The sequence below is a fragment of the Penicillium brevicompactum genome (genome assembly GCF_028827555.1).
Source record: "Penicillium brevicompactum strain IBT 35665 chromosome Unknown utg000003l_segment0_segment0, whole genome shotgun sequence".
Lineage (NCBI taxonomy): Eukaryota > Fungi > Ascomycota > Eurotiomycetes > Eurotiales > Aspergillaceae > Penicillium > Penicillium brevicompactum.
Window position 1 is genome coordinate 4,745,160 of NW_026623206.1, and position 19,822 is coordinate 4,764,981.

Here is a 19,822-nt window from a genome sequence, read left to right on the forward strand (position 1 = left end):
CGAGCAGCTGAATCAAGGAGATGCTGGTGGGAACGTGACAGCGATACCAGATATGGATGTCGATTCTGGCAGCGTCACAGAGATTCCTCTCGCCGCCTCAACAGCTCTGGCTCACAATGTGGTAACTGTTGCTCCAGCAGCGAATCAGCCAACGGTGTTCTGTGTCATGAATATCACTCTAGGGGAAAATACACAAAGCGTCGGACTACCGATCGATGAGAGTTTCTTTGAGGAATTTTCGTCGGGTCTTTCTAACAATAACTTCAGTGTCCAACTGATGGATGGGCGACACATACATCCCGGCGAGTGCTATTCGCATTACGTGGATTATCCATCGTCGCAGCTTCATGCCAACCTCAAGAATCAGTATCCTGAGTACGAGAGTGTGCCCTCGCAGATGGGCATCGGGAGTAAAAGACAGAGGACCGGTGAAAATGACCAACAGATGGCTACAGCAATGGCTTGGTTGCAAGAGCAAATCTCCAAGCTGAAAGATCGAGACGGCAGTGGTGAAGGAGAGCTTTAAAGGGTAATGATCTATTTCATTGTAGTGTCACTACAAAAGCTCCCGAGGACTATAAGTGACATCACAACACAGAAGATTGAAGATTGTAGATGTCGTGTGTGAGGTGTGTAATAAATTTTCTGTTGTACCTCTGTTGTATCTCAAGCATATTTAATACGTTTCTGGTATTGTCTAACAAATCTATAGAAGCACTGATTCTTGAAGAATAGAGTGAATTATGCCATTTTTAGTATATTCTCCTCGGATTTCTTGATAGACAATTCGTTATGCGCGTAGTGGCTAGTGAGATGTACATAGTGTGGCTCGCTGTTGAATGGATATTCGTTGGAAACAAGCTTGGAAGAAGTTCGGCATTGAGGTTGATTGTTCTACACGTTGTTGTCTTACACTTGAGGCAGTTTGTCTCATAGCCATCACGAACTTGATGAGTCGAGCTTCACTACTATCTCTACGTAGCGGTACTATTCAAGCCCACACTCTTGGCACTATGAAAGGTTCTACAGAGAATTTCGAAAACAGTTTTCACCCCCAGACACACGCTTTCTTTCCCAGCGCCCCACTCAGAATGCGCGAATCTAAATTTGGCTAGCTGGGGTACCTTCCTTGAGGCGTAACACCGTATTATTGGCTGCGGGGGAATCTGAAACCCAGCGATCCGGACCGGACGTCCTTTTGGGTCTCTGGGAAAAAGGAAACAGGTGTGTCTGGGGGTAAACTGTTTTCGAAATCCTCTGTATATCAGATGTGAAATGAGGTACTGTCTCCTGTAATTCACTAAAACCGAGTGCATTGCTCTGGCGTATATGCCCGGGAGAGCTTACAGCGATTTTCGAAAACAGTTTACCCGTTAGACACTCTCGCGTTGTTTCTCGGCCCGTATTTAAAACCGACTTAATCCTCATTAGGACAAGTGGACAGATTCTATCCACTTTACACCAGTTTCAGGTAAGCTAGCCAAGCCTGGCCTAGCGTTGTCTCGGGTACGGGCCGAGAAACAAAGTGTGTATGCCTGAGGGGTAAACTGCTTTCGAAAATTGCTGTACCGTCCAGGGAGGCGACAATGATACAACAGTCAATTGTAGCAGGGAGGTGGTCTTTAAATCCTGTGCGTTGGTGATTCCCCTACTATGCCAAAGGCTGTTGTCTACTAAGAAACATACTTCAGAGTACTTGAAACATCGTACGTCGCGTTGCCGTATGAAATCGTGGAGAAGTAGTATCAGCCGTAATTAGATCATTTCTCGGTGTATTTCTTTGGAAGACGATCATTCTACTACATGACCCATAAAGCGATAGGTCGACCTCACTTCCACCCAAAATTGCCAAAAAAAAACACGAAATGAATAAAATCACTCGCGCAGGCAATGGAATTGGTCAATCAACAGAGCGGCCAAATCGGGCATATTCACTAGATTTTCATCAACTCGCCCCTCATTATATTTCTTGAGAAAATGCTGGATCAAGAAATATCCAAGTTGATACATCCGGCCCGGGGCAAGTTGAGATTTCGTCAGTTCCTGTTTGCACACGGCTGTCTTCATTGAAGCGGATCGAGCAGATGTCCGTTCTTCGAGCTGAGATTGTAATGCCGAAAGGTGTGCATGAAGAAGCAAAATCCGTCGTGAATTGCGATGAACGGCTTGGCTCAATCTCTTCAGCTTCGGCCAGCCTCGTCTCTTTAGAAGTTGAATTTTAGTCACAATTTGACTCGTGTTCACTAAATTCCGTAATGGTAGCCGGGCCTTCTTGAGAGGGAGGGTTATCTTGTCATTTCCCTTCTTCCCCTGCGAAACTTGTGTACGCTGTGCTTGAGCTAACAGATCCGATACCGAAGTCATCGGGGTAAATGCTAGATTCAAACGTGGACGGTGAACTTTGGGCATTGTCGCCGGCAATGTTCCCACTGGCCGCTCTAGTTCATTGGTGACGACAGTCATACGATTCACTGGGGAGGTGCCCGAAAAGAGTAAGAACAAAAGTATCATACAACTGATGTAGCTTTCATCGGAGCCTTGACTTCGCTCATTTGACGGCTTCTTTTTTTGTAAAGCTGTGCCGAGACTTTGCTCAAACAAGTGATTTTTAGAATCCGTGGCCGGGTTGGCACAGATACCGTGAGCTTTCATTTGCGCCGTGAATTTGGTACCTATTGTGCATAAATTGACCAGTCTGCACCGGACTATTGGCCTTAAATAGTGATTGAATACGATATAATAACTGAAACGAGTTTTGAGTTCGGCAGTACATTATGATCCCACCCCGGCAGCACTGTCGATTTCTGAGGCTACTCTCTAGTTGCGGGCCCTTTAGAATCAACGGTATGATGGTCGTTCTGGCAGGCAGCGAAATTGGACGCTGTGCAGCCTCACTATGGGAATGGCAATGGTCATACCAGGCTAAAGTCAACATCTAGAAATGGTAGTGTACATGCTCAAAACACGACCGAGCTTACAATGGGTTGACGATGACGATCTTCACCATATTTACTCCTTCCATTGTCATTCAGCTAGGACTCCATGCTCATGCTCGCTTGGACCACTGGAAAGTAGCCGGGGCTTGAAATAACAGTTTTCTCTATATGATTGAGTCCTAGGTCTGGATTCCATATCCCAAAGTCGGGTTGGAGAGGCAAGCTGCCCTGAGAAGAACTGTTCGCTCAAACTATCAAAATCCAGATCTAGAGAGCTATTGCAGATTATGTACGTTAATAGCTTCACGAATGCCAGCCACTATGCGATATATATTCAAGTGTCAATTGAAAAGTGCGAAAATTCAGCTGTCCTAGGCAATATTCTCTTTTTTTTATCCGGAAAACTCACAGCCGCATGCGGGCGAACAGCCACCGGCCCCCCAGCCTGCTTATGCAAACGAAGCAGGATAAAGCCATGTATAGCAAAAATACCGATCAAAACGAGAATGCCACCGAGGACAATACTAAGTAAAAGCGCCACGCCCTGTTTTGAAAGCCCCACCGATATGTTACTGCCTGATATTGCCGTGTCTTGCCATTCACGGTTTGAGGTTTTTGTAGCTGATATGGACCCTATCGTCTGCGAACTACTTTGAGAACTGGTTGTTTCTGCCAACGTTTGTGACAAAGTTGGGAAATCATGAGTGGTGACCTCAGATGAAGAATGTCTCGTGGTCTCACTGATATGACCAGCAATGGCAGACCTCCCGGTACCAAAATTGCTTGTCGTCTCTTTCTGCGAGAGGTTCCCCTTGCCAGTTTCTGTGCCCATGGCATCTTTGGTATGCTCCTGGCTCATAGAAAGATCTAGAGGCGCCACGTAGGATTCCGATGAATATTCCGGATGCGATTTATCCGAACTCGTCAAGCCTTGAGGAACACGATCTAAGTCAACCGGTAGAAGCGCAATTTTGCTAGTAACTTCCTGAAGCAAGCTTGTAGCGTCGCTCTTTGAATCTGCTTTCGGTAGGATGCGGCCATCAAAGCCAGTGTTGATTTGTTGTCCTCTTGTGGTACCAGTTGAGAGATTTACCCCGGTCATTCTTCCACTATGGTCTAATTCCGTTGCAGATGCAGCGGCAGGGGTCTTGACTGGAGAGTTGGACTTTGATCGCAAATGATCACAATATAATGGTCGGTGCAAGGTCGGCGAGGAAGACTGTTTTGAGACTGGCATTTCGTGAAGTCTCGAACTGTCCTCAGGTGATACCTGGCTTATCTGAGAGCCAGTGTCATGGTTGGATGTAGGCTTCCGCGAAGCAAATGTCGGCTGCGTGTTCCTTGTTGTCAGCCATATGCCCAGAAAAGCGACAGTTGATCTCGAGATGTCGTAGGAAACAAGGGGAAGTCGGGATAGAGGCATGTACGATACATACGTTAACTGGGCGGTAGTTGCCTTTTTCCATTGCAAGTTGCTTCACGTGCTTGATGTGAAATCAATCAAGCAAGGGAAGGCCAGAGCATCTCTCCGCTTAGTCTCATACTGATATAAGCTGACTAGCCCAATATGTTGGGTCTTTGCCAAATGGCTCGTATGATTCCTTGTATCAAACATTAGAATTTGAGGTAAGATCCAAGGCACGTAGACTCACATTGTTGCTTTATGTCTCATGCTGGGGATAGAAAATGTCAATCTTGCATATCAACGTCGAGCCGCATTTCTTGCATTCTCTAACCCGCAATTAGTCTAGCCCGCAATTTATATCGTAACAGGTGAGAATCGTTGGGAAAATCCGCGGATGCGGTGAGCATCGTTGAAGTCAGCTTCGATGCTCAGACCATGGCATTGCGACATACATAAATGCTGCATGCAGCCGTGGCAAACTGCTGTTTGATTGCAGTAAATTAATTGACAGATGGCGCCTGCTCTAAGCCGTGTCGAGCGAGAGGAGCTCCGCAAGCGCCGGGTCAAGCGAGAGCAACTCCGCAAGCGCCGCAACAATCTATTACGGCGCCACAATGAATTTTGGCTTCTATATGGGATGAAGAGCTGGCTCATCATGGAATCGCCTGATGATCAGATTTTCACATATCACTCTCACCCAGATACCCCTCCACCCTCCAGGGAAGACATGGTAAGACGATGTTGACATAAGGAATGGTGATTTGCCGCTGATTGGTGAAAGAAAATACGCTCCAAGTCTACTGTTGTTCGAACGCCTCGCTATTATAGCTCCATGGTCTCTGCTCAGCCAGTCGACAAAGAGCTCCCCGTTCTCTGCGCTCCAGTTCGTCAATACAACAGATGGGAAGCTCTAGCGCAGCTTTTGGAGAATAGTCGTCGCATGTTTTCGTGATCATCGAACCCTTTTGCGCCTACTTAGTTCACTTTGGTGCACAGTGGGATTCGAGAATTAGCAGATCTCAGCGCAGTCGCTGAATCAATATATCAGCTCTGTATGACATTCAATCTCTTTGGGTTGCTAGCAAATCTTGCTATGTTTTTTGTGTACCCCATACATGCTCTGTGGACTGTGGTATATTGTTAAAGGGACAGTATCTGTCGGATCCGAGGGATGCAGGCACTAATACTCGAACAAGCACCAACAAGAAACAGACCAAAAAACGAGTGATTCAGCACAATTTACTACCCTCTTTGGTTTGTGAAATAGGTTTGGCTCACTGACAGGAGGGGACCGACCGTCGGTGGGTGCTTAGTCACGATGATGGGTTGATGGGCCCCAAATGGGCCCCAAACAGTACAAACATGCCGAGAATTCAGGTGCCAAGCAAAGTTGAACCCTCTTTTTCGGATTTATCAATTACCTTCCGTTTTACCACCGTTTTTCTACCTTATCACTAAGGTAATTTTTAGTTAATTTTGTTATTTTAGAATTAGTTCCTATTAACTCTTTATATCACGTCTAAAGTCGCGAAAAGACGCGTGTATTTAGGAATTTTATAAATTATAGAGGTTCACTAGAAAGTGGTGGTACTTACGCATAAACCTCATATATATATCCAAGATCAAAACATGAATATCAACATTTTTCGCGATATCTTGACTTCCACCGGTCGGATCCAACTCAAAATTGAAACATGTAATAGTATCACTACTATAAATCTATCATTCAATTTTGAACCTTGTGCGACAAGTAGAAGTTCGTGTTACAGCGATTACACATGTCGATTTGTCAGCGTTGAAATGGGTTTTAATGGGGTGTATGGCCCCCACCAATGGGCCGTGGGCTCGAAGTTTAGGCCCAACCGGCCTATTGCGAGAGTCTAGGTTTACAATAGAGGGTGGTGGAGATGATATGATTCTCGACGATGAGGAATCAAAGCAAAGAATATATTCACCATGGGTACCGGCAAAACCGGTTGCTCAGCCTACTTTACCTTCTATGCCCTTAGTTCGGCGGCAGGTAACATTATCTAGCTGTGAAATAAAAGGTTATACATGTTCTAAATGCCCTACACGTGTTCAATAGCTAAACATATGTTCTTATTGTACTTTTGATAGTGGACAAAATCGAATGGTTTTCACTAATTTAAAGGGGAAGGTCGCTCGTGCGACCGTGGGTCACGTTGTGTGGGTAGCCCAGTGGCTAATGAGCCAGCGGAATAACCTTGTCCCGCATCCGTCTCCGACGCTATCTACCAGTAACGTGCCTCCGGCGATGCCGGTGGAGTCGACCGTGTTGTGCGCTTGAATCGAGAACAACTGGAACATGGCATAAGCAGACAGACCGTTTCTAAAAGGGTTAAAACACTCACTGATGGGGTCACTAGATAGATCGTTGTTTCGTCTCACGCTGTGAGCGCGTAGTGGGACAGGTGTCTGCGTTGCAAAAGAACTATCAGCGCAAGTCCTCGCGATACCGTACTGTATGAAAAGCATCCCTTACTTCCGGCTCTGATGTGAACATGATTGCCTTTAAGGGCCTGGAAGTCTAGTAAAGTTTTAGCATGTCTCGAACTCGGACGAAGCAAGGGCCATACCACTGGAATCGTGACCAGCAGGACGCTCAGGATGAAGATCCCCAGCGCAATCATCTTTATACAGAAAAGTCGAAAGCACCGCAAAGCAAAGAAGAGAAAAATCCGCCGTTATATATCCAGCCCCTCCTTGGTAATCCAAAGAAACAAATAAAATGGTATTACCGGTATGAGAGAGCTACCGACCGCTGTGAAGTCACAATTTAAATTGATGAGCCCGCAGCAATATGATGCTATCACCAAAAACATGAGGATATGCGACCTACTGACACAGTCACCTCAATTTTACGACTGGCTCATTCGACAAATTCCTCACATGCATACAACGGTGTATATGTAGGAAATCTTGTCAGCTCGCTGGCTCGATGTCGTTTCACTGACTTCCAACTTTGTTTGACAACACCAAAGAGCTGAAATTCACAGCTCCAATCACCTCTATGGCCCAGAATGATTTGCTAAATGAGGGTATGTCAGACACCTAGGCATTGACAACTGCAGTGGATATGTATTAGGTAACCATATTGGATAGGAGTGATGGAAATCATAAGCTCATCGCCCGGATTTTCGGTTGACTACTTTTCGTTTCGCGCTCAACACCATATCCTGCAGGTCATACAACGTCAACTCGAGAATCATGCCTTCCGCTTCCTTCGGCAATGGCTTCTGTCGGACTCTCTCACGGCCGGATGGACGTGCCCAGAAGCTTTAGAGTTACACAAGTTCGTTCGATTCTTGAAAGCTCATAAAAAAAAGTCAAGGACAAATGTTTTCAGTTGACTCTGACCGCTTTGACAGGATCGCGTGATTACCAGCATTCGCCACGCAGCTGTGCACCGCATTCCACACGATCGGAAAACTCTCCTTAAGATGCTTCGCGGGGCCGTTCAATTTTCGAAATGCATCGCTGGCTCCAAAGAGAGCAAAAGTCTTTGTCGCATTCAAGAGTTCGTGAAGACAGCGCTGTCAGAGTTCGACCAGCTGACAGCCCAGCTAAAGCAAAAAGCTCTCCTAATTATTTTTTTATGTGAATGCCGCCCACAGCATCTGGATCGGCGGATGATATTGCTTCCAGAAGCGGTCAAGAGAGTGCTTCAGAGCATTGAAGACGATTTTGTCTCCAAAGTGAAACAGTTCTTACGCGCGGAGTTCAAAAGCTCCTAAGGCTCGTCGGTTTATCCCTACAACGCGAAGCGAATGGTGAAATACACGGCCCCTCTGCTGTGGCTAATGTGAAAAATACATAGCACGGATTCTGATATGCTATTCATTTGTTACTGAAAGACCTCAAGCCACAGATCAGACCTCGTCTAGTATTCAAGTCACCCAACGGCATTTAATTTGAATCAAGCTCAACCGGTTATCCTGAATGCTCTTGGCAGGGTCAAAGACACAAAGCTGGCAAAGTGTCAAAGCCATCGAAGTGAAGACTGCCGAACAGAAGACACCCTCCACTGCTGCTTCCACTTCTGCTCTGCACTGGTTTCCCTCAGCCCGGGATTTATCAAGAGCCACTCTTAATGAAACGATAGCTCGAGTCAGGCGCGGGTCACGGGAAGGGCTGTTTGCGGGGTTGAAGTGATACTGCAGAGCCAGACTTTGGGTTGCGTCCATGGTGGCACTGACGAGTTGGTGGAAGCTCTCAAAACACTTGGAATAAAAATCGTTCTCGAGCCCCTGCTGACTATGTTGTTGCATTCGTTCGGCCTTTAACTCCAAAATCGACATTTGGGGTTGTGTCTTGGATTTTCTCAGTCGCGGCCGTGTGGTTTCCAAGGCCATGGTAGACCCACGAGCCATAGAGATTTGGTGGTCCAGTATATTTATCTCAGGAAGAGATGGCTTGATTTGGAGGTTAGTTGGTATGGTAGTCATAGGGATAGCATCTTTGGCCGTGTCGGTGGATCGACTGTAGATGCTTGAGGTGGTGTCGCCAGAGCGACCGCAAATTTGTTTTTGAAAAGGGTTCATCGGATATCGATCGCAGACTGACGTCTCAGCTCACTGAAACCGAGATTGGTCTCGAGGCTCGCAGGCCTTTTAAGAACGAAAGGTCTGTTTTATGGGTGAACGCAGTCGATTGGTGCTCTTGGGTACTTTCTCAACGGCTTTCCTCACACTCTCACCACCTTTGGCGGACCTCGAACTCTTAGTCGTAGACCAGCACCGGCAAAGCACCAAGCCAGCCTGTTGATAATCCCAACGATGTTCCCGGGCGCCAATTGCACCGCCATTCTAATAGGTGGTATATTGGAGACGGCGCATGGTTCTTTGCCACCGAGTGACCTTCATGACGATTTCTTTTGCAACGCCCTACTCGCAATATCGAGATTTTCACAAACAAGGGCGGCCATCACGTGTATGCATAGGGCGCAAGTACAGACACGGCATGTTGGAGTTTAGATTCAGACAGCCTAAGCATAATATTGATTTGTTTTGATTGTTCCCAACTAGTTTTATTGCCAGAGTAAACCAGAAAGGCAGAAAGGGGGGGGGAAAGCGGCAGACGAGACTAGGCACGGGCCCCGTCTTATTGGGTGCCAGAGTTTCCTGGATTTCCCGTCTCGCCTAAATCGAATATTGCTTCTAACTGTTATCTGTCGACGATTGATGGATCGGTAAGGTCTCGTACGTAGCAATGGATTATCACTAAACAGCTGTTCTTCTAAATACATCCGTCCGCCTGTTATATACATACCAGACTCAGGGGCTTGCTTCTTAGTAAGCTTCTCTTGTGGATCCTGTCCAAAACGGGCTTAGTGGTAAACTACCACTGACATTATCTTCCTAGAACACCAAATGAGAAATCCACACAGCTCACAGCCGCCGTCTTTTCTGCCCAACAGTAGGCTCCAAGAAGTGGACTAGTCGCTTTGACCCATGATAGCAGTAACAAGATCTCCGTGGCGGCCAATCTAGGATTTGATGATCTGCACGTCCAAACTGAGCGTAAGCCTTCTGCTCATCGAGAAATTCTAGCGTCGATTTGGGGAAGCCGCCAATCTTTTCACGAAAGGTATCATTGGCAATCTCAATTGAGAATCTTTCCTCAAGGCTGGTGACCCGGAAAGCAACGCGCTTTCTGAAATATCCACAAAGTTGGCAAATGTCGACTGGATCTATGCTTCCCAAATCGAGGTCCTGACCAGACCGAAACCTGGCGCCGGGGAACTCGACAAGAACTCGCTGCAGGATCTCGGCAGGGTTCGGTCGTGAACAAAGAACAGATCCCCGACAATAAAAGGAAGCATTGCCCTGGACGGGAGACTCATCTAACTCAAAGAAAAACATGGCCGACGCAAGAATGCTCCTCACAAGCTCAGCTGGCACTGCAAAGTCCATATTCGACATTTTTTCCAGCGAGCACGTATCGTCTAATGCTGGCAGTGTACCATCGATGGCCTGGTCCAGCCGGAAAATATCGGGTGTCGACGAATGGGAAAGATAATTGAGAGCTTCCAAAAACCCTTGCTTTCCATCCATAGAGGGAGAAGACATCATGGCCCGAAACAGTCGGGGAAGAGCACCCTCCCGAATGCGATCAAGAAAACCAGTTGAATCGCTGGGGCTAGACGTGGAGAATCCTGTTCCGACAGATAGGAGAAGGTCGTGCCTTTTCGCCATGGGCCAGATAATGCCCGACTCTCGCAAAGCAATGGCTAGCGGATTGTTCGCCCGAACCCCACCATCTTGCAAGAGACCAAGGCCTGGCAAAGTTTTGGTCTGGAAGTAACTAGAGAGTGTCAGCGCGATATTATGTCTCATGGTGTCTGAACTCACAAGGGTGCTGCAACACTGCATGTAGCTCTGTCAAAAGCTAATCGTTAGCAAAATCGGCTACTACTATTCACATCAGGTGCACTCGGACGGTCGACTTACGCTTCCCATAGAAAAGGATCCTCCCGGTCATCATGTGGCGCCAAAAATTGATAGGCGGTATTTGCGGAACGTGGGCTTTTTCTTCGGTAGTTGGCCAATACGCAGGCTTTGCCATCGGAGGTACGACTTGCCACAATAGCGATCCGGCAACCCGCAGGGCTAGCCATGGCAACATCGAACATGCGGCGAGATGGGCCAACGGCTGCTTTGAAAATTTGTGACAACCCATCGGAATCATAAAGACCATCTGTGATCAAGTTGAAAGCCGAGGCAAGCCACCGAATACAGCGAGGAACTGGGCTATTTGAGGAAGGACGAAAAATATTTCGCGCCAGATCGGGGAATGCATTGAAACATCGCGTGACTGAAGATTGATTGAGAATGATGTCAATAGCAGATAATGCGCCTGAATCGCCAGTTTTGTTAGTCTATCAACCATAGTCACTCGGCCAATGGTCGTACGTACCTACACTAGTTCCAGTGCACAGATCCGGCAGAGATGCGATCGGAACACCGATGCGCCTTTCTAAAGCTTGTAGAAGGCCTAGTTGAATCAGAACGCGCACTCCACCGCCATCTAAACTGAGAATCACCGGATGCTTAGTTGGAGGTAGTTGGCGGACAGTGACGTTGGAACTCTCCTCGCAGATAGGGCATTGAACGACCTCGAAATGATACTCCCCAAGCGAACTTGGATTTCCGAAGATCACGACGCAGGTGTCACATATTGCATGTTTGCAGGGGAGCATATGCTCCGGGGGTCGACACAGACAGACCAAGCAAGTAGTGGTGGAGCGAAGACCACCACACCGGCGATACAAGCGATGCAACGTCTCCTTTCGAATGGCTGCTGAAGTTCTCACAGAGCTCAACTGCCCGAAACTTTGGACGAAGCGGAATGAAACGCCAGCAATATGGTCCTGGAACTTTGCGTCCCAGGTACTGAGACATAATTTCTCATAAAATGCGGCGAAAACCAAGATGGGCGAGAAACCTGGGCAATTCAGCTTTGAAGTCGAAATATGAAAGTGCGAGTAAAAATAAATCGAACTTACCATGCATTCCAGGGGGTAGGCATCCATCAAGAAAGCCGTAGCTACAAGGTCATCAAAGTCCTCCTCTGAGCAGCCAACGGATGGTTTATGCTGGCTGACCTCTCGAAGACAATCGCCCATCGTATCATTTCTCGTATAGCCCCTTCGGGCCCTTTCCAATAGATCAAATGGCGGTGCATCGAGCAGCCTTTGGTGGCTTTGTACATGAGTGTTCCAGAAAGCACAGAGGTGAACTGCTGAGAACCGCCGACAAGCTGACAGTTGCTCGGCCTGGACTATACCGAGTTGCTTGAGGATCAAGCTTTGCAGTGGCGCAAAAGCGACGCTGTCTGAAAGCCCGCTACGTGGACCGAGATCGAGAATCGTGACTGTCCCGGTCTTGATCGTCTCTTGGAGCTGTGCGTATTCTTTTGTGAATGCTTTTGTTGTATGCTTGCCGTCGGTCAAGACAATGACTATCTGCGTGGGAGCCGGAATACCCTCGTCGCCAATAGTCAGCTGTCGACGTGGTTGTTGGAGTAAGTTTCTTGCGGCCTGAATGTCGGCGGCGGAATCGAGGAACAAACACAGGATCTGGGTCCATGGTAAAACAAGTTCCCTCTTCACTTCTTGTTGTAGCCTTGCAGGGGGCAACAGCCCTTCTGCGCCCGTTATAGAGAAGCTTCGATGCTTTGTCGTTGAGTGCTTGAGCCATTTCGAGTCGCCCAAGCTGTGCTCCAGGCATAAACTGCTTTCAGCAAACAATATAGGGCTCTGTGTATGAGCGGTCTTGGTGCTGAGATGAAGACGAATCAAGCCTGCGGGGCCTTTGCGTGTGATGTTGTTGTATGGAAACAGAGCCCGCAAAGCTTTCATGCGGTTTGAACTACCGGTGAAATACAGCAGAGATGGATATTGACATTTTGGATAGGGTAATTCCTGCACAAGTTCTCCCAAGCGGTTGGTATCCACCAAGTTCCATACTTCATTCTCGCTGACGAGATCAAGCCAAGCAGCCATTAGATGGAGTGGGAGATCTAAAAAGAAAGAGGTCTGCTGGAGGCTTTATATTCGGGGACTGGTCTGAAATTGACAAGAGGCGCTTCAAAGTGTCGCTGGGCCCTCAACTTGGAACTGGCGTGGTATTTTCTCGTCTCAGAATTTAATCTCAACCGAAAACGTTTGGGCGCCAGGTTTCTTCTTCGTGTGTATCTGCAAGTTGCGGTCGTTTGAATCAAGTTTGCAACAAATGTCACTTTCTGTCAGACTCACCGCGAGACAAAGCTGCGGCTTCCTCTATATTAGAATGGTAGCAATCTTACACTACTGACTATATAATGCATTCTAAAGCCCTTTCTTGGTTTGTGGCCTCTTCGTGATAGTCCCTAACATTCCTCGGATATTACCTCTGTGGGCAACCATCTAAGAATGACAGGTAAAATGGGATCAGAAAGGGTTGCCCTTCCTGCAATGAAGTCTGCGCTTGTTCCGTTCCACCCAGCTGAAAATGTGACGCCTGCGCTGTCTAGAGCCAGCCAGATCGACGACCCGATTGAGACCACTTATGTCAGAATGCTCAGGGAAGAGGCAGAAATGGATATCAGCTTCAATATGACGGTCGGTATGGCTAATTGGGCACTGCTGGCCGGTTATCTCGTCATCCCCGGCACGTTCACTTCACTGCAAACTTCAAATCAGGTCGAAAAGGCTTTGCAAGTCAACAAAGCCGGTCGTACCGTGCTGCATACCATCCAGAACCCTCCATTACTCGGGATTGCGTGCCTTCTTCTTGTGAGTGGCATTGGAGCTCTCATGTGGTTGATGCACTTCCCAAAGCTCAGAGGAAATTACCTATGGCTGATCAATAAACTCTTTGTGTAAGTGAGCAACGCCGTGAGACAGATTTGGAGAGCGCGGGCTCAAGACTAAAACCGAACCAGGCCTCTATGCTTGAATGCTGCCGCCGGGCTGCTGACCACTGTCATCAACGTGTGTACGTCTCAAGGTGGAGACTGGTCGGTAATGGCAATTGTCACAACTGCTGTAACTGGAGCGACACTTTCTATCTGTTCAGCACTTCTGGCGATCTACAAATTCTACAAGTTGGAGGAGATTATAAAAGAAGATGAGTATATCAGGCGTTTTCGAGCTGCGATCTCAAAGTGATGTGAAAGTTTCAGACTGTGAAAGGTCGTGGTCACATGTACCACTGATCATTTGACAATGGTGTTGGATTTGTGCTGGTTTTCATGCCGAGATGTCAATCCGTGCTTTTTGTTTAGTTGTAGATTTCGATATTACTGTTCTGGTCCCTATACAATTTTGGTCACGCACCTCTGTCATGTAAACTGTACTAACCCGAGCCCAAATGCTAGCAAGATTAGTTATTAAGTGTCAAAGGATGCTTTATGAATATAGTAACTTTGAATACCCAATGGACCGAGGATCGACGGAAGGCCACTCTCAACGCCATCCTTGCACAGGAAATTCTAGAAAAGAAACAAATCGTTAGGTATGATTTTGATCCCACGTAGCAGCTGTATTGCATACAAGACACATTTGCAGCTTGGGACTGACTTTTTGTCTCCATAAACTTTCTCAAATTGACACTGACCCAATGAATGATTCTGGAGGTCAACGCATCTGCACGCATTGGTAAAAAGCCTAGCGAAAGTCGCCGCAATTAAATCTCTATGAGGATTGATGCTGCTCTAGTGCTTACAAGTTGGTCGCTTATCCTTCCTCATGAAATAGCTGGCCTTACTCGTTATTTGGCTGGAGAGAAAAAATGTCTCTCAAAGTAAAGATCAACAAGAAATTTCCGGACAAAAAAAGTGATCATACTCAAAGCCAAGGCTCCAGAACTCGCCAGCAACTTATGGAGTTCATATTCCCACGTATTCCCTTGTCTCTTTATTCTGAGGCAAATTTCAAGGAGCTAGAGTGTAGCCAAGTTGATGCTCAGTTGCTCTGATTGAAAGTTGAGCAAAATCATATAAACTTGAGGTCCACGCATTTCCTTAAAATTCAGTGTCAAATAATCCGGTCACGCGTTTTAACTAAGGCATCGCTTGATGTCTCGAAATGCATAAATACCCGCTATCGACCGCTTGAATTTTTTGCTGTTCGCAGAGAACATCGCGGTTGGCCATTCAATATGGCACCAAATAATGGTGGAGTTACTAAAAACTCTACCCCCAAGGCCAATAAATCTCACCTCCCTGAAATGGAGCAACTAGCAAACGATAATTTGATCTCTTCGCAAAAGATCGATAGTGCAGCTGCGCAAGCGTCTATTTCGCAAGGGCGCCACCCAACACACAACTCGTCAGACGCACACGATGGTGGTCAGCTTAGCGACAGTGACCCGATTGGCCAAGCCAACTCTTCGCCGCCACCGAGCGGCTCAGTGGTGGAGTCTATCGAGAGAGATGACACCCCGATGCATGATGCTGGAACCGGGTCAAGCTCTAGTGGTCATGAACGCCCTCCTGCAACCGGAAATCCACAGAATCAAAATGATTTGTCTCCCAGTTCCCGAGGTACCATCGTGCCCAAAGAGCCAGAGCTTCTAGCCACCCTTGATCCCTCCAATGATGAGGAAGAAAGCGACGCGCTCGTAGATGGATGGGGAACCCTGCGAGGATCAAGCTTTGTCATTCTCCAGTACGGGCCTCGCCATGGAGCCAGATACAAATTCAAATACCGACATGGATATACCAATGCATTCATGAATAGCATGTCTGAATCGTCTCTGCGGATCTCCCAGATCAAAGTTAGTCCAGGAAGCAAAAACTGGCGGTATTCCAAGAACAATGTTGTCGGGATCTACGGAATTGCCTCGGAAGAAAGAAAGAATCCAAATAAAAAATACAAGTCTGATCCCTGTACATGGTTGAAGATAAAATGGAAGGACCTGAGGTCAGAAGATACCGACAAAACGCAAAATTTTTGTTCTTGGATTCCCAGATCCGATTTCATTCGCTTCTGCAATGGCAAGCGCGCTGCAGATGCAAAGATCAAAGAGGTCTGGGACAAACAAGAAGAACGCTATCAGCGTGTGCTCCAGAGTGACACTGGAAGAGGCTCTGAAGATCGGTCTCCCACCCCTTGCCCATTGGGGTCAGCAGCGAGGCAATCACTTCCGCGAGAGCAAACACGACGTCTCAGTTCACCTGCAACTCAATACGTATCTGCGGGCCAATATGAAATCCCCCCTTCCTCCACTGCACAATTGCGTCCAAGACAGGGGTCGTCAACCAACCCAATCAACCTTGATGGAGATGAGGCACCTCACAATCCAGTTTCCTCCGGCGCTGCTTTGAACTCGAACACCAACGCCGTGCAGAACAAGTCCAACCTCGCAATTGGCCAAAGAGCCATGCGTACAGAAGCGGAATTCATTGCAGAAAGGGAGAAAGACGAGCGATGGCATGATCTAGACGATATCCAGAGAGAAACTCGCCTTACGGTGGCGAAAGCCATGTATGACCTGTACCGGGACACAATCGCCCAGAATATGCAACCCCAAGGCTCGGTCAATACTCCAATTGGCCAAAGACCTGGAGTAGCCGTCGCCGCCCATTGATGCCTTGATTTCCTCTAGATTGCTGACGTTGAATTGGGCGTTTTGATTTACCAGTTTGATAAATTGATTCATGGATCGATAAATAGACCGATAGATAGCTTTCTTTTATTTCGAATTGAAACAAATTTGTTTTCTTGTGTTTTTTTATGTGGTGTCCAGATCCAAAACAGATTCCACAGAATGAAGTGATCTGGCGTATATCGTCTCCAGAAGGTCCCGAGTCATTTCATTCTTGTTGTTCTATTTGCAGTATATCCACACTGCCACTCGGTGACGAACTTTAAGTGTCCGTTATGTATCAAAATGTGAGTAACGAATTAGAAGCTTGGCCAACTGGATGTAATAAGTTTTGACGGGTGATATGAATCTGTTAATCGTATCAGAGAATTTGGCGGGATTGTACTAGACGAGTGCCCGACTCAATTCCCCAAGGTAAGGGGTTTTGAGACACAACGAGCAAATAGTACGATAACAAGCACTAAGGAACTAACAGCCCGTAAGAGGACATGGCAACATGAGAGAGCGAAGTAAAGATGGTGAAGATGGTGAAGATGGTGAAGATGGTGAAGATGGTGAAGATGGTGAAGATGGTGAAGATGGTGAAGATGGTGAAGATGGTGAAGATGGTGAAGATGGTGAAGATGGTGAAGATGGTGAAGATGGTGAAGATGGTGAAGATGGTAAAGATGGTGAGGATGGTAAGGTGACCACCTTCGAGAGATAGTGCACAGCATAGTACATAAGGTTATAATAAGTTCGACACCTTGAATGTATACCGGAAGTCTGCACACAATGTCTAGTTCGAGGAATCATGTTCAACGCAATGATATAGCCTACTGTTGATGTCCATGTGCAAGGGACAACGGTAGTTCTAGCGGTTTCCTCTCATTTCATTCAGAGTTCAAGACATAACTAAGCTAAAACGACCACATGAATGTGAGTTCATGCGTCGTTGAGTACTTACTATTATTCTCTTGGAATACCTTTGGCTCCTCAATTCCACAACGACTACCTGAAGAGGGATTACCTTCACGATAAGAGACGATAATAGCCAGGTAAGGTAAAAGCCCCACGAGAATCTCATTTCCACCCATATCATTAACAGCTAAGATAAGGTCTAGTTCGGAGAGCTGTACGTGTGCCATTGGGAGGCTGAATTAAATTCATTAGACGCTACATTATCTTTTAGCTAACTTCACAAACAAAAGCTGGGTAAGTATCTTGATTTATGCCCATTGCAATGCTATGTTGCAAGATTGACAAGTTATAACATCGAAATTTTACAGGCGACTCTGAGAGCGACCCTACCACCAAGATCTGGGTCAGAAACAAAATGGCGACCACTCAAAGCACAAACACAACGGGAACGATAGCCTGGAACAATGCCTTCGTGCCATTGACTTTGATCATCCCCACATTCACTCTGCCAACGGCTAGCACTGTGGAGGCCGTGACAGTGCCCGACTTGCCTGCTGCTACACAGCTTAAGCCTACGAGAGCTGCTGAAGCGTCAGGAAATGCGCCATCTTTGGCGACAGTTCGTGGACTGGGCTTGTGTTATTTGGTTTTTCTTACCGTGATGATTATTTGTCAAAGTCTATGATTCATCAGTCTGCAGGAAAGGATCATACCGGCGAAGATCATTGCGATATTTGATGCAAAAGATGCCATGCTTCATCAACTGAATCAGAGTGGCTATGCTGTTTTCCCAACCTATAGAAAACGTGCAACGCTGTAGGAAAAGCCAGAGTCCATCGGAACGTCCCAAAGTAAATTCATCCTATTCGAAAACCAAGAGCATAGAATCTGTCTTGGTGATATTCAGACTTTCGAAAAACGTCCACTCTGCCGTAGGCAACAAACTCTTAGCAAGGTCAGCTTTTTGCATTTCCTCCTGGACGTCGAGAGCCCGCGTGACCTGCAGCTTCAATGGCGTCGTTATTCGCCATCGCACCTGCCCTGCTGTTCCGTCCTTGTATTGAACTTCAAAATCCATACAAGGGTCACTCCACGTTATTGAAGCAAGGTAGCTGCCACAGTATCTGACAAACTGTGCGATGAATCCGTATGTATTGGAAGCTAACATTGGTGGCTAGGAAAGTGGTTAGAAGACATCTAGCCTTGAAGACTTAAGCAGAAACTACCTGTGGATGACGGCCCAGAAATTCCATGGCACGATCTGTCTGCCTGGCCAATACTAGCTCCTTGAATCCATTCAGGACGAGCAATTGAGCTCTTTGCTGCATCACCAGGTACGACAGCTTGCCAGCCTCACGCGAGTAAGCGTCGACATCCGCCATCAAGTTAAGGTTCTCCTTGGCTCGATTGCGACGCCTTTGTGATGCCAGAGCCTGGTGCTTCCGTTTATTCGCTGCGGCGCGTGAACCGGAGTTTTCCCATTTGAAAGGAATCCTCTTCACATTAGCGGAAGTAGCTGGCTTCTCCTCTTCGAGATCGACGCTCCGGGTCACGAGGGCTACTTCTGGAGATCCTGGTGGCACAGCGGTCGTTTGCTGCTTTCCGTCATCTTCTGGGGGCAACAGCAAGTCTTTAATCGATCTGTCAAGTGTTAGCTGGGATCAGGTCTTATCAGATAGAAACTCACAGTGCTCGAGGGAAACGCTCAGATGCCATTTTGGAGAGCTCGGATTGATGCTGGGGACATGAGATCAATCGGCTCAAACGGAGAAGAGGAGTACTATTTATGTCAAAATTTGCAGAATTTACTGTAGACGGGGCATAGCCCATAACACTCCCTGCACTACATGAATTGAGCCTCACAAGTAATCCTAGGAATCGAGGAGGCTGTGTCGTCATTTTTCAAAACTTACTACAACTACTCTCGCTGCCTTTGCATTAGACCCCTTTATATCCATACTATAATAGCCTGCGAAACGGTAAAGAATGAAGGTAAAGTTATACGTGAAAAACGTATCTCACGCAGTGGTGCTATTCTTTTCCAATAGCATGCCTGTGAAAGGGGGAGGATTGTAGCAAGCTAGAAGACCCCTATTATTATTGCTCCTAGGATATACAGGGCAGTTCATAGAATGGTTGTTGTGCCTAGTGAGACACTTCAATATACACGCGAGTCTATCAGCGTCGTTTGGTCCAGCGCTTGGAATTCTTTTCTCTCCCTTGGGATGATACAATTTTGGCTTATTTGCAGCTTGTATTACACATGGCCAGGAATAATGCCAATCATACAGGGTTTGCTATTGTTTAAACAGACTTTGACAAAGAGCATAATCCTTCATCTGAGAGCAATTTGTGCGATAATTCGAGCACCACAATAGAGTGAGGGCTGGTGAGGTCGGAGAAAATATCATTCAAGAGCTGTTTTCTGATGCAAAGCAAGCTACCAAGCGAAAACGTTGAAACGTCAACCG

The 19,822-nt window shown here is 46.9% G+C and overlaps 3 protein-coding genes across 3 annotated transcripts; 2 read left to right on the forward strand and 1 right to left on the reverse strand.

The window, feature by feature from the left end:
* Window positions 1–11,242: 11,242 nt before the first annotated feature.
* N7506_005502 (RING finger protein) lies at window positions 11,243–12,865 on the reverse strand (the record flags this gene model as incomplete). Its single annotated transcript, XM_056954796.1, has 1 exon — window positions 11,243–12,865. The coding sequence occupies one exon, from the start codon at window positions 12,863–12,865 to the stop codon at window positions 11,243–11,245; it is 1,623 nt and encodes a 540-aa protein (XP_056813685.1).
* A 450-nt stretch (window positions 12,866–13,315) lies between these two features.
* Window positions 13,316–14,011, forward strand: N7506_005503 (uncharacterized protein; the record flags this gene model as incomplete). The annotated part of the gene is made up of 2 exons (XM_056954797.1): window positions 13,316–13,722; window positions 13,786–14,011. The coding sequence occupies 2 exons, from the start codon at window positions 13,316–13,318 to the stop codon at window positions 14,009–14,011; spliced, it is 633 nt and encodes a 210-aa protein (XP_056813686.1).
* A 991-nt stretch (window positions 14,012–15,002) lies between these two features.
* Window positions 15,003–16,433, forward strand: N7506_005504 (uncharacterized protein; the record flags this gene model as incomplete). The annotated part of the gene is made up of 1 exon (XM_056954798.1): window positions 15,003–16,433. One exon carries the CDS (start codon window positions 15,003–15,005, stop codon window positions 16,431–16,433), a length of 1,431 nt encoding a protein of 476 aa, XP_056813687.1.
* Window positions 16,434–19,822: the final 3,389 nt, after the last annotated feature.